Here is a 14029-nt window from a genome sequence, read left to right as displayed (position 1 = left end):
TGGGCTTTAATTAACACCAGAGGACCTCCACCACCTGCTTCATATTATCACTCGTCCACCATCATCGGGACAAAGATGTTTGTATTTGGGGCGAAGACGACAAGGATGAGACCTACTACAACATCAGAGTGTTTGACACAGAGACCAACTGCTGGATGAACACACCTTCTGCACAGCTTTTTCCAGAAGGACGCAGTGATCATTCAGCCTTTACCTACAATTGAGAGCTGTACATATGTGGTGGTGCTAACTGGGACGAGACCTTCAATGATCTGAGTTTCAATCCAGAGACCTTCTCCTGGAAGAAGGTCGAGCCCAAGGGGAAAGGACCCGGTCCAATGCATAGTATGGGCCATTGCATGGTGGGAGATCGTATCATCCTCTTTGATTGCCTCATACCCACTGATAAACTGATCATCTTAGACTTGAGTCCTAGTCTGAAGACGTTATGTAAGCTAGCAGTTATTCAGTACGGTCTGGAGCAGTCTGAACTCCCACACGACATCAGGTGGGAACTGAGAGTCATGACTACTACCAGGGGCGAAACAACCTCTCAGAAGGTGGGGGGGATGGACTTTTGGTGGACTCATGCACGCGCGTGCATGAGTCGCGGGTGCGCGCGCGCTTCGGTTTGTGGGCGGATTTTGATAGTTTTTTTCCTGTTTTTGGCAATTTTATTTCGGTTCTAGGGTTAGGGTTAGGGTTATGTTATTTAATTCTTATTTTTGCCTGATTTTACCGATTTATTATCAAAACATTTAAAATTAATTAAAAAATATATATATATATTTTTTCAAAATTGATTGGGTGGGCCAGCTTTATATGTAGGTGGGCCACGGCCCACCCAGGCCCACCCATGGCTGCACCCATGATGCACATGATGAAAACAGAGCTATATTATCCAATTATACTGTACAATACCAAATACTCTAAAACCAGTTCACCTGTGATGCAAGCTTGTACATCTGCTATTTTTGTGCAGTATTTGAACATTGTTTTTATACTTTTTAATTTTTAAGACAAATGTTCTCTTCTGGGGGTCCCTGGCACAAAACATTTTCAGATGGGGGTCCATGGCTAAAATCAAATGTATTAAAATATTTTGCAAATAGCAGATGTACAAGCTCACAACGCATCGCATGATCGCTTGTGAGCTTGTAGAAAGTTTAAATAGGGCTGAAGTGGTTTATGTATGTTTTGTCATAATAATTAAAATCTACAAAGCAACTAGTATTTACTAAAGTTTTCAAATAATTGTCGTGGAGTAAAAGTATAATATTTGCCTCTGAGATGTATTGGAATAGAAGTTAAAGTATTGCAAATTGGAATACTCCAGTCAAGTAAAAAATACCTTAAAATTATACTCAAGTACAGTAGGTACTTGAGTACATGTACTTAGTTACTTTCCACCACCGTCAGCATTAGATTGATTGATTACTTAAAGTTGTACAATGCAGAATCACAAATAACGATTTTTAGCAACCTCTGCTGGTCACTACCGTCACTGCATACAATTTCCGTAGTCCTCGATTACCCAGAATTCCATTCGTTTTCACCGGAAGCCGGAAGCGTTTCAAAAAGCGATCTTTTAATTGTTTTATACTATCTACGGATCGTTTCTCTTAGCCAGTGGAGCATTAGTTACCATGAGCTGTGCTTTCTTTTTCGATCTTCCAATCCTACATTCTCTTAAAATCAGCGTGAGGTTCCTTTTTGTTATTTGCGCGCTAGTTCCTGGCCAAACAGGAAACCGTTGCGGTAGTTCCTGGCCGACGTCATGACGTCGGCCAGGACGTCGGCCACGACGTCATGACGTTGGCCAGGAACGTCATTTTCCCGGGAAAGTCCCCCCAGTCCACGTTCAATAGAAAATATATAAATAAAAGGCTTCCGGGGGTGAAATTCACGGAGTGGGTGTTGTGAAACTTTTGCCACTCACAAAAGATATACAATTTAACTTTAGTTTTGTTGAAAACGTTACCTAGTATGCCTTTAAGTTACTCACCTTCTACAAAGATGACGAAAGAGAACACACTTTTGTTTCATAGGCCCACATTGTCTTGGTTTCAGAGAGCATGGTGGTAAATATGAACTTTTTCCCCAAAGTCTTTATATTCCATAATGTGATGTCCCACGTCCGTCCGGTGTTGTTTACTTTTTGAGAACGTCAACGTAAAGGCTTGACGCGCGTTAGTCAAGGAGCCCCAAGAAAGCTGTTTTCTTTCAAAACGATGCACATTTCAAAATAAGAGTTATTTTAATTTATACTTGTAATGTTATAATTCAACACACGTTTCATTTTGAAATACTACTGGAAATAGAAGTAGCCAGGTAGCCTACTTCACGCTATTGGGATGAAATCAGCAGCTTTATGTTATGGAACGGGGAAAAAAAGAAAAAAGGGTTACATGCAGCCTGAGAAAAAAAATGAGTTTCACTGTTTTAACCCAGCAACCCTTAACGTAACTAATAATTGGGCCGCGCGACCCGGAAATTACCGTAATAATCCTAAAACGGGAGCAAAAATAGTGGGCCCACTGGCCCAGCGGCCCACCGGGCATATGCCCGGTATGCCAAATGGCCAGTCCACCCCTGCGGACAAGCGATCATAAGGGATGTAAACTTTCTGTGGCCAGTTGAAAAGGTAAGAAAAGCGTGCATTTTTGGCGAGAAATGGTATATTCACATGGTGTTAGAAGGCAAGGGGCCATCGCGGTTGAATTTTTTTTTCTCTGGGCGACGCACCCGGATACCTTGTGTGTTTACAATCGATTGGACAAGCGATCATAATGAATATACATTTTCTGTGACCAGTTGAAAGGATAAAAAAACTAAAATTGCTGGTAGTGGGCAAACGCAGCCAGAAATAAGTCTGGCAGTGAAAGAGTTAACCACTTCAGCCCTATGCATACTACAAGCTCACAACAATCTACAACTCTTGTGAGCTTGTAGATCGGCTATTTTCAAAGCATTTTTATACATTTGGAAACTTGTGAAATGGGACATTCTGCTAAATTAGTACTTTTACTTTCAGTACTTAAGTACATTCTAATTCTAATACTTTTGTACTTTTACTCAAGTCAATTTTGAACACTGTACTTTTATTTGTAACATAGTATTTCTACATTGTGGTAATGGTACTTTTACTTAAGTACAACATCTGAGTACTTCTTCCACCTCTGCTGTTTAGTGTTTTTTGTTGAAGAGGACCATAATGGAAATAAGCCCTTGGGCTTTGTTGTGTTTTTTTTTTCTCTGTGATACGTTGATTTTATTTGGTGACAGAAAAAAGAGCAACAAAAGCCCTTTCTGACATACAGTCAATCAATCAATCAATCAATCAATCAATCAATCAATCAATCAATACATACTAGAGTGCTTCGGGTAAAGCATGTAACCCAAAATACCCGGGTTCCGACCCGGACCCGGCTCAATCACGGGTCCATTCACAAGACTGACTCCGGGTCCGGGTCGGAACCGTTACAGTTTTTCTCGGGTCTCGGGGCTCAGACTGTGAAATGGACGGTTCCACTAATACCCGAGTGGACCCGGCGAGGGGGGGGAGGGGGGGTCGCTCAGAAAGTTGACTGGCAGTCAATGACTGGCTGCTATTTATATGTTATCATATCACTACATAATGTTATATCATTGACCTAAATGGCGATATATTAACAAGGATAGGATGATTAAAAGATCTTTATGTCTGTATTAGCCTTGATGATCGTCTTGATCCAAGGCTCTGTCTGTATCAGGAACGACTTTGGACAGGTGGAAAACTTTAGTTAAACTTGCAGAGTGACGCATTATTTCACCTGAGTTACATCTTCTGATAGTTATACTTGAATGTTGACATGAACTAATAATCCCGTTAAGTGTTTCAGTACCGCAAGTATGAAAGAATACAGCGCGTATTGACGGCGCTGATCAACACACACTCTGAAAGGCTAGGATAAAGATCCCAAGGATTCCACACTGATGTTTTACTGCTATGCAACACGGAAGTAGCACGGACGCTACGCCATTATGATCGAAGTTGGTTTAAAGATACCAAGGATTCGTCAGTGATGTGACATCACTGACGAATCCTTGGATGTGTGACCAACTCATTTATATACGCCAGTTATATAAAATATTGTTGAATAACGTAACGTTTTGGTGAATGGTTCAAAATGGTAAAACAATCGAGTTGTCATAGCGTGTTGTTATCGGTATGCTCTTTAAAGCGCAATGGAAACTCCAAAGCCGATTATAGTGTTAAACAACAGAAATTAACGTGGATTATAGTTGGCAATGAAGAAGGATTACACACATCTAAAGAACGTGGATTTATTTTGTATTTATAAACTGTCCAATGAGCATTGACTGGGATTATACATCACAACCACGGAGGCTACATTTAGGTAAGAAAGTATGAAACTAGTCTTATTTAACGCTGGACAACTTGTAGTAATGACGTTGGCAAACAATTTTGCGTTTGGGTATTTCGGGGCCTCGGGTTATGTACGGGTTCGGTTCAGGTATGTCACGGTTCTAGACGGTACGACAGCTCTCGTTACTTTTTTTTCGCAGGTCCATTCGGGTATCGGTCCTTCATATTGGACCATAGGCCGGGGCCATTAGGTTCCGGGTAAAGATTTCACGGTTCCATTTGGGTTCGGGTATTTATATTTTACCCGTGAAGAACTCTAATACATACCCATCCACAACACCCAGTTAGAGTCTGATGTTCCAATAGATAACTGTAGCTGTTGTTTTACAGTGAATAATAATAATGGACTATTTAAGGCTAGACAATCTAACTTCAATAGTTTTTTTTTTTTTTTTCCTGGAAAGTCCAGATCATTGTTTGGATCTATCAGCCAATAGATAACAGAGTGGGTGGAGTTAAGGGATACATGGGCCGGCTCATTCTGTGCATGCATTAATTGCGTTAAACTCAGTGAATTAAGTCATTTTGACAGGCCTAGTCAGTATATAGGTTACATACTGTAGCTGCATGGTTGGGTTTGAGTGGTTAAGGTGCATTGGGCTGAAGTATATGGCCAAAATGTAATATCTCGATAGTGTGATGCAACAGTGAAAACTAAGCATTCATCAAAAAACTGCATATAACAAGTCAATATCACTCTTAATTTTAAATACCATTGGGTTCACACACTTGAAAACTGTGAAAACTAAGCATTCTTCCAAAAAGAATAGCAAGTCAGTTTCACTCTTATTTTGAATTTCTCTGACCGAAAGTAAAACGCGTACTTTCCTCTAGGACAAATGCTCTATACAGAGCCCTAGTGTGTGTGTGTGTGTGTGTGTGTGTGTGTGTGTGTGTGTGTGCGTGTGCGTGTGCGTGCGTGCGCTTTCGTGTGCGTATGAGTGTTTGCTACTGTGTGGGTTCCCATAATTGCCAAGTGTGAGGCAGAGAGATGTGGCAGACGGAATGATAAGACAGACAGTGTGTCAGGACATGTCTGAGAAATGCTTAGTCAGACAGACAGACAGACAGACAGACAGACAGACAGACAGACATCTTACACCAAACTGTAATGATTATGTGCTAAAGGGGTGCGAGAGAAATATTTATGACATTATAAGGGCTTTGTAAAAAAAAAAATATGAATAAAATGAATCCAAAATGCTACGTATAAGTACAAAAGTATTGGCATCGAAAAGCAAAAGTCCAAAAATAGCAGATCTACAAGCACACAACGTGATGCATCGTAACGCGTTGTGAGCTTGTAGATTGGCTATTTTTGTAATAGATGAGGTATAAAATAGGGCTTAATAGGTAGGTAAATATATGTTTTGTAATAATAATCTAGAACTACAAAGTAACTTGAAACTAAAGTTTGAATTGTAATGGAGTAAAAAGTACAACATTTGCCGTAGTTGAGTAGAAGTATAGCGTATTGAAAAACGTACACTCCAAATGTTACTTACGTTCAGTACTTGAGTAAATGTACTTTCCTACCACTGAGAAACCCGCAATTAGCAGTGGGCAGACTTTTGTAAATCCCCTCCTATAAGCTGGTTCAGTAGTGCTGAGCCCAGGAATATTTTATCATATCTCTGCTGTCCAGCGCGAACCTGCTAACTCCAAAACGCTCATTGTTCAGGAAACGAAAAAACTAAATATAAGTTTTTCAGGAAATGAAGAAAACCTTATATTTTTAAAACAAAGCAATACTCCCTCATCAAAGTTGGTATAGTGACTTTATATATTGTCAAATACTTGCATGTGTCATTATATTATCAACACTTTACCCAAATCGCAGGTAAATCAACACTTTACCCAGCGCAAGTGGAGTTAGTAGTTTCAGACGAGCAGAAATCAAGCTGAAATGGAGTTAGGTGTCCAAACAACAATAGCTCCACTCGCTGCTGAGGGAGAGGTTTCAAAAGGGTACACGTTCCCAAAAGCTAACAATGGATGTCCAAGCTCACAATGCATCACAACAACGTGTGAATCAATGCCCTGATGCTTCATGACACTTATTATATAGGCCTACAATAATAAACAGGACTTTAAATATTACAATAACTTCTGCAAAGAGGTAGTAGAACTAGCGTGGCAGAAATGCTACGAACGCATTTCTTCTTGTCACATTACTCTCCTCCTTAAACACTTCATAGATTTTAGAAATATAATTACTTGTTTTCATAACATTAGCGTCAGTGCCAAGTTTGATAAACAGGTACACTGTATAGTTTTAACAGGCTACGGGGAGTTTGTTAACGTGGTCCTCCTCCTCGTTCTCTGCGCAGCGCGCTCTACTCATGCTGTGAAAAGGCAGCACTGGAGAGGAGAGGTGGGAGTTGTTTGTTTTTGACGGACAGTTTGAGGATCCAATGGAGTTGGGAGTTTTCGTCAGAGGCGCTTTTTAATACTTTTCATTGGTTCAAATGTTTTTATTTTTTACACAGACGTAAAGGGTGTTCAATAGCGTTGATTTATGAAAAAAAAAAAAGAGATGAAAATGGAGTTAGCTGGTTCGTCCTGGACACCGACGATATACTATATACTACATACTCGTAAATGAACACCCTACTTGATCATGCTACAGCGTCACACATGACACAAAAGCATAAAAAATAGCAGATCTACAAGCTCGAAACGCGACGCGGCGACGCTTCGCGTCGCGTTTCGAGCTTGTAGATCTGTTACTTTTGATGCTATTGAATTTGAATCCTGAAAAGTAACAGTTTTGGACCTATGTGAGGTTTCCACACAACCGAGACGATATATTATATCTTTAGTATGCATATAATGTACAGTATACGTTACATACGGCGAGGTGAAGACAGAGTACGGCAGGGAAATAGCTCAGCCTGAGGACCACATTAGGAAAGACGGCAGGGAGCCGGGGGCCAGATGATTAAACTGCGGTCGTAATGGTGACACTGTATTTCGATAAATCAAACACGGCGCTAAAGGATTGGCATGAGCTGGTTAAAAAAAAAACAGAAGCTACATCATCAGTCTATTTGGGGTTAAATGACGTTTTTTGGCATCAACCTTTCGAAGGGGGAATCCAATAGAAACTGCAGGCTTTCTATTCCTGCAAAGTTTATCATGCTATAATAGAATTGCCACCGCTTTAATACAAAATAAAATACAATAATAATAATCTTGTTTGAAATGACCGCGTCGCTTTGCGCCGCGTTTTGAGCTTGTAGAACTGCTACTTTTGATGCTTTTGTGTGACGCTGTAGTATGATCAAGTAGGGCGTTCATTTACGAAAAAACACAAAAAGTTAGAATATGGATATTTCTGCCAGACAGCAACGATATATAATCAGAGCATTACACTTATTTCAGTGAAAGAGCGTCTGTGCTCCATATTTATTAACCCACTGCTCCATCTAGATGTTTCTAGTGTTGTAATGTCTTCATAAATCTCCCTGATGGAGTGTGGAGGTTTGATAAATCGTCACAGATTTATGTGGTTTATTTTCCCCCGGCATCATCTTTGTTATATCCATAACGCCATCATTTATCCAGGAAATGGGGCTCATTTGAATTATTCAGATTTGTCGGGTAGTCATATTTCAAAAACAGCAGAATTTATTCCGCCGCTTCGTCTCATGTCGACATCAAAACACGTTTCCTTTTTAAGTTGTGTGATGTAAACCCAAATTCCTTAAGGCCATATGGGCCTTAAGGAATTTGGCCCATTCCAAAATGTGGAATGCCCTGACACAATACATTAACCCATTCAATCTGGGAATGCATCTGTGTAATTTTTTGATTTCTTTGGCTATTCAAAAATAGCGGATACAAAAGCTCATGTGCTACGAGCTTGTAGATCTGCAATTTTTTTTTAAATCTTGACAATTTGTGCAAATCTTTGAATAATATTTTTTTGGGGAAAAAAATAATAATAATAATAAAGTATTCAATAAAGAAAAACACTGGCATCCCTATATTCTAGTCGGGAACATTTGCCAAAAATAGCAGTTTGTTCTTGTAGCCTTAAATTTGTTTGGATATATATTTTTTAAAGCAAACATTTGTAAGTGGGGGCGGCAGTGGCTCAGGGGTGGCCAGGTAGAGTGAACTGGAAAACCGCAAGGTTCCCAGTTCGATCCCGGGCTGGGGCGCTCCCCTAGAGTTAGTGTCGAAGTGTCCTTGAGCAAGACGCTGAACCCCTAATTGCTCCCGATGAGCAGGTTGATGCCTTGCATGGTTTCCTCCGCCATCGGTGTATGAATGTGTGTGTGAATGGGTTAATGGCACAATCAATGTAAAGCGCTTCGGATAGAAGCGCTATATAGATGCACCATTTACCATTTAAGTCAAATCTTTGCTTCTGGTGGTCCCTGGAACAAAATATGAGATGGGTGTCCGCAGCAAAATATGTATCATTTTGGGGGCCCTTCATGAAAAAGTTTCAGAACCACTGCTCTACAATACAGATTGGACAAATAAAAAATAAAAAGTTACATAGTGCCGTAAAAATATTTTCTTGTTTGTTTGTTTTCCTAGTTGTATTTATTTAGTTAGTTTTAGTGGCAGAGCGGTGCTCAGACGGCTGGCTTTCCTCCCACACAGCTAACAGGTCGTGATGAAGCATTTCATCTATGGTTTGGTGGCTGCACACCGATGCAGGAGGCTTAATTTACCTCACAGCGGCTCGTATGGAGAGGCACAAACAAACCTGCAGACCGTGGCCTCATGGCCTTACAGTACAAACGCTGACACACTAATTGGAGCAGGTGGGCAGAACGCTGCTGTCTGTACCCATTATTATAGCTCTGCTACACTGTAAGAAAATATCTATCCACCACACAGCCACAACAGTCACCAATGCTCGCACTGTGAACTGAACTGAACTGAACTGAACTGAACAAAATAACAAAATAACAAAATAACAAAATAACAAAATAACAAAAACAAAATATTTTTTTCAGATGGGGGTCCACGGCCAAATACATATCATTTTGGGGGTCCTTGACATGACAAATCAGACCATAGGTTTTTTTTTAAAACTGTCCCGGGATGCGTTCCCGGATTCATGTACGCCGATAATCGTCTTGTACCTTAAAGGGATAGTTCACAAAAAAAATAAATGAGTCACCCCAGACTTGAATTCATAGATATTTTTTGTTTTTGTCGCATTCCTAAGCCAATAATTTGATGACCAGCGGACCGGTAGGCAGCGGTTCCGGTAGGAGAAACAAGGGAGACTCTTTGTGTCTCCTACCAAAACCGCTGCCGGTCATCAAATTACTGGCTTAGGAATGCAACAAAAACAAAAAAATATCCATGAATTCAAGTCTCCATGGGGTGACTAATGCATAGAAAAAAATGTCATTTTGTGTGTGAACTATCCCTTTAATGTCTGTATCATGAACAGCATATACCAGCTGCTATGCTCATAAACCTAATATCTAAATTGCATGTACTGCATGAATGGAGATGCTATGTGTAAATATGTAGATACCCTTTGTTTTAGATTTGTCTTTCTTTCCCTCATTGCTCCCCCCTGTCCACCCCTCTTCTTTTTTTTCTTTCTCTTTCTGGAAACAACAACAAAACGATGGGGCTTGTTGCACAAAAACTAATTTCAGACACTGTTTTACATGAACAAGGTCCGAGAGAAGAGTCGCACTCAGAGTGACAAAATACGTCAGTTCTTTATTCATCTTTCCTCGCAGGAAAACAAACGTTTCGACTGACGAACAGCCGAAAAATTCCTGCAAGGCACATGGACAAATAAAAAACGTATCTTGTCACTCTTGAGTGACAAGATTGAGTCACTCTTCTCTCGTACCAAATGTTCATGTTTTCAGAGGACAACCAGAGGAGTCAGAGTAACACAAAGTTTAGTTATACCCCCTGTGGTATACACCGGTAAACCTGTGATGTGACAATAAAAGTGATTCTGATTCTGATGAAAAACTAAATAAAATGCAGATTGAGTGTTGCTATAGTGCAGTGTAGCTGGTCAGGCTGACGCTCGCAGCTGTGTTTTGCCAAGGCGTGGCTCTGACATGGCGGACGGTCACCGTTTGTTATTGGAAGAGCATTCACAGTAGGAAGGAGAGCGCAGTGAGAGGTCAAAAGTCAAAGGTCACAGGGGGAGAGAGAGAGGGGGAGGTTAAGGTGGGGCTTCTTCTAACCCTCCACACCCACCACCACCATGACTCAGACAAGAAGACCCCCAGACAGAGGAGGAGGAGGGGGGAGGCGTAACATATTTACCATTGGGATTTAACAGCTGGGGCGCTGCCAAGGTTTGGACACTCCTCTCTCCTGCACGCACACACACACACACACACGCACACACACACACACGCACACGCACACGCACACGCACACACACACACACACACACACACACACACACACACACACACACACACACACACACACACGCATGCACACAACACACGCACACCAGGAAAATGGTTCCTCACAATGTCTGTTCACAGCTCACATTCTACTATAGTTGTGAGGACGTTGGCCCTCACAAGTATAGTAATACAAACACACACACACGCACGCACACACAAATAGTAAAACAAATATATAACACCAGTGTTTGTGTGTGATGTCATGATGGAGGCCACATGGCTGACTGAACCACGTCCAAACTGTCTGTTTTATTGTACAGAGGAAACACATTGTCCCAGCCGTCTTCCGCTCAATGAAACAAACAAACAAACAACAAACAAACAAACAAACAACAATGCCCACGGGAGCATAACAACAACCTTATTGATCTGTTGGCCAGGGGAGAGACAAGAGACAAGACAGCCTGACACGATGCACAACTCAACTAACTCTCATTTTATTGTCATAAACTTTCCATAACAAGCAAAAATCCCTGTGACACACTCATCTGTAAAGCTCGCCCCGTTTGGAACCTCACTCTCCATGATAGCCCTGTACCAGCTCCCGGCAGAGTCCGTCCAAACGCAGTGAATATCATCTTTTTCGCAACATTGTATCCAAAAAGTAAAGGTAGTCCCAGACACCTACAGATGTTTAAGATTGTTCTGGAAAGTAATTTTTTTAGGACGGGGTTGAAAGAACCCCGCTTTAAATCGCTTATTTAGTCAGCCTGTGGCCATGTTTTCCCATTGTAGCCGAATCGGGAGCAGTACTGGTTTTTGAATGGGAAAACATGGCACAGGCTGACAGACTTAACCTGCCAGATGGGGGCGGTATTGACTTCACTGGTTCAGAATACAGCTTCCATCTGGGATCGCTCAGAGAGTAAGGCTACTCCGCACAGCGGCGTGTGCGAACCAATCAGCGGCTGCTAGGGGCAGGATCTTTGTGAGACCGGATGTGGCGCCATCGAGAAGCGCTTATTGCGTTGTAGTTCTTTCACGATTCATCATGGTTGAATAGTATACAAAAGAACTACTGCTGGCGCAGCTACTATACGTCATGTAGACACGTCAATATGTTTGGTTGATAGATGGTGATAGACAGACGGTCCCATCCAATCACCTGCCAAGTAGCTTGAAAAAAAGGGACCGCCCCGTCAGCGATTGTGCTACCGAAGTCCCAGATGGAAGTAGCCTGTGAAACAAATGTGACGCAAGCTTCTTCTTCTTCTTCTTCCATCTGGCGGAGTCAGGTTGTGACAGACTAGATAAGCGATTTAAACGCTTTTGTCAACCCCGTCCTAAAAATGTTACTTTCCGGAAAAATCTCAAACATCTGTAGGTCTGGGATTACCTTTACTTTTTGGATACGATGTTGCGAAAAAGGTGATCTTCACTGCGTTCGGACGGACTCTACCTCTGCCGGGAGCCGGTACTGTGATTTACAGTAGCCCCGTAACGCGGGCGCCGAGAATAGCCAGTCTACAAGCTCACAACGCGCGGACTGTGTGCTTGTAGATCAGCTATTCTTGGTCCGTTCTCATCGCGCGGACGGAGCATTAATTGGGTTAATTAAAAGGACCATTTCACCCATCTTCTACCTTATCTTGATATAATTGCTCCTCACTGCTCATTATAAGATGAAAACTTCAGAAACCTTCCTACCAGTGATATCATCGGTAGGCAGGTTTGGGTCATGTGACATGTCAAACGTCTTATTTTTTTATTGTTTTATTATTAATGCAAGAAAAACGACTTCTATTTCATCATGCTAACTTTCCAGGAAGAGAAATTCTGTATTCGTTTTATCTCCATCGATGATGTCACTGGTAGGCAGGTTTCTGAACTGTCCACAGCTCCACCAATGAGACACAGAGAGAGTAGACAGACGTGGTGCCATCTTATAATGAGCATTAATGAGGACCAATCATATGAAGATAAGGCTGAAAATGCGTGAAGTGCTCCCTTTAACCCATTCAAACTGGGGAGCGAATCTGTCATTTTTAGATTTCTTTGGGTATTAAAAAAATAGCAGATATACAAGCTCAGTCCGCGATATGAGCTTGTAGATCTGCTATTTTAGAAAAAAATGTGCAAATCTTTGAATATATATATTTTTAAAGCTACAAATGCCCTCTAAATCCTAACAGTTTTTTGAAAAAACGTATGTTGCTATTATATCAGTGGTTCTCAAACTTTTTTCATGTCAAGGACCCCCAAAATGATATGTATTTGGCCGCAGACCCTCATCTCAACATATTTAGTTCCAGGGACCACCCCCCCAGAAGCAAAGATGTGAGTTACAAATGTTCGCTTTAAAAAAAAATATATATATATAGTCAAAGATTTGCTCAAATGTTCACGATTAAAAAAAGATATAGCAGATCATACATAGATACAAGCTCATAGCGTGGCTATGAGCTTGTACATCTGCTATTTTTGAGTAAACCCAATGATACTGATGCGTTCCCGGTCCTATAACGGATTAAAGGGTGAAAAGAGTGACATCTCAAGGCAAAAAGTGGCATATTGAAACATGCAGTCATGAACACGCGTTCATTCTAATGCAGAGAAAGAGTTCAAGTTGAATTTATAATCCATCATCATGATGGTGTCGCTTGGAGAAGGACTTTTTGGGCAAAGCGACACCACCGTCACTACAGAGCAGTGGTTCTCAAACTTTTTCATGTCAAAGACCCCCAAATTGACACTTATTAGCCCACGGACCACATTTGAAAAGATATGCCAAGGACCCCCATAAGAGAAGATTTTTTACCGCTCTAGCAGTGATTTTCAACCTAATTAATTTCAAGGACCCCCAGTTTGACATGCATTAGGCTACGGACCACCATTTAATGGCATTTCTATCTCTTCAACCCCAATCTTTATTGTAAAATCAATGTTAATTTAATTCTGAGAGTGTACAAATGGAACCAAATGGACCCTAACCAAATGGACCCGTTAGGGTCCATTTGGGTCCATTTGTACATTCTCAGAGTTACTGACCCATTAGGGTCCATTTGGTTCCTAACTATCTATCATTTAGCTGGGGACCCCCTGGAACTCCCTCAAGGACCCCTGGGGGTCCCCGAACCCCACTTTGAGAACCAATGCTACAGAGTATAAATGAGGCTTTAGATGTAAGTTTAGAGTTCATGCAAAACGTTGTGTTGACAGACAAAGCAAAGTGGTTAGT

At 41.2% G+C, this 14029-nt stretch overlaps 1 protein-coding gene across 4 annotated transcripts in view; it reads right to left on the bottom strand.

Moving 5' to 3' along the window:
* Window positions 1–14029, bottom strand: part of scube3 (signal peptide, CUB domain, EGF-like 3) — a 235109-nt gene that overhangs the window by 65859 nt on the left and 155221 nt on the right. For 2 of the 4 annotated variants that reach the window (XM_080444119.1, XM_080444122.1), the window contains exon 7: window positions 10700–10750. The exons of the other annotated variants lie outside the window; for them this stretch is intronic. In XM_080444119.1, coding sequence (XP_080300245.1) covers window positions 10700–10750 — 51 coding nt within the window. The remainder of the gene's footprint in view (window positions 1–10699; window positions 10751–14029) is intronic. 4 annotated transcript variants of the gene reach the window in all.

This window comes from Gymnoscopelus braueri, assembly GCF_963280865.1.
Source record: "Gymnoscopelus braueri genome assembly, chromosome: 12".
Taxonomy (NCBI): Eukaryota; Metazoa; Chordata; class Actinopteri; order Myctophiformes; family Myctophidae; genus Gymnoscopelus; species Gymnoscopelus braueri.
This window is presented reverse-complemented; position numbering and strand designations above follow the sequence as displayed.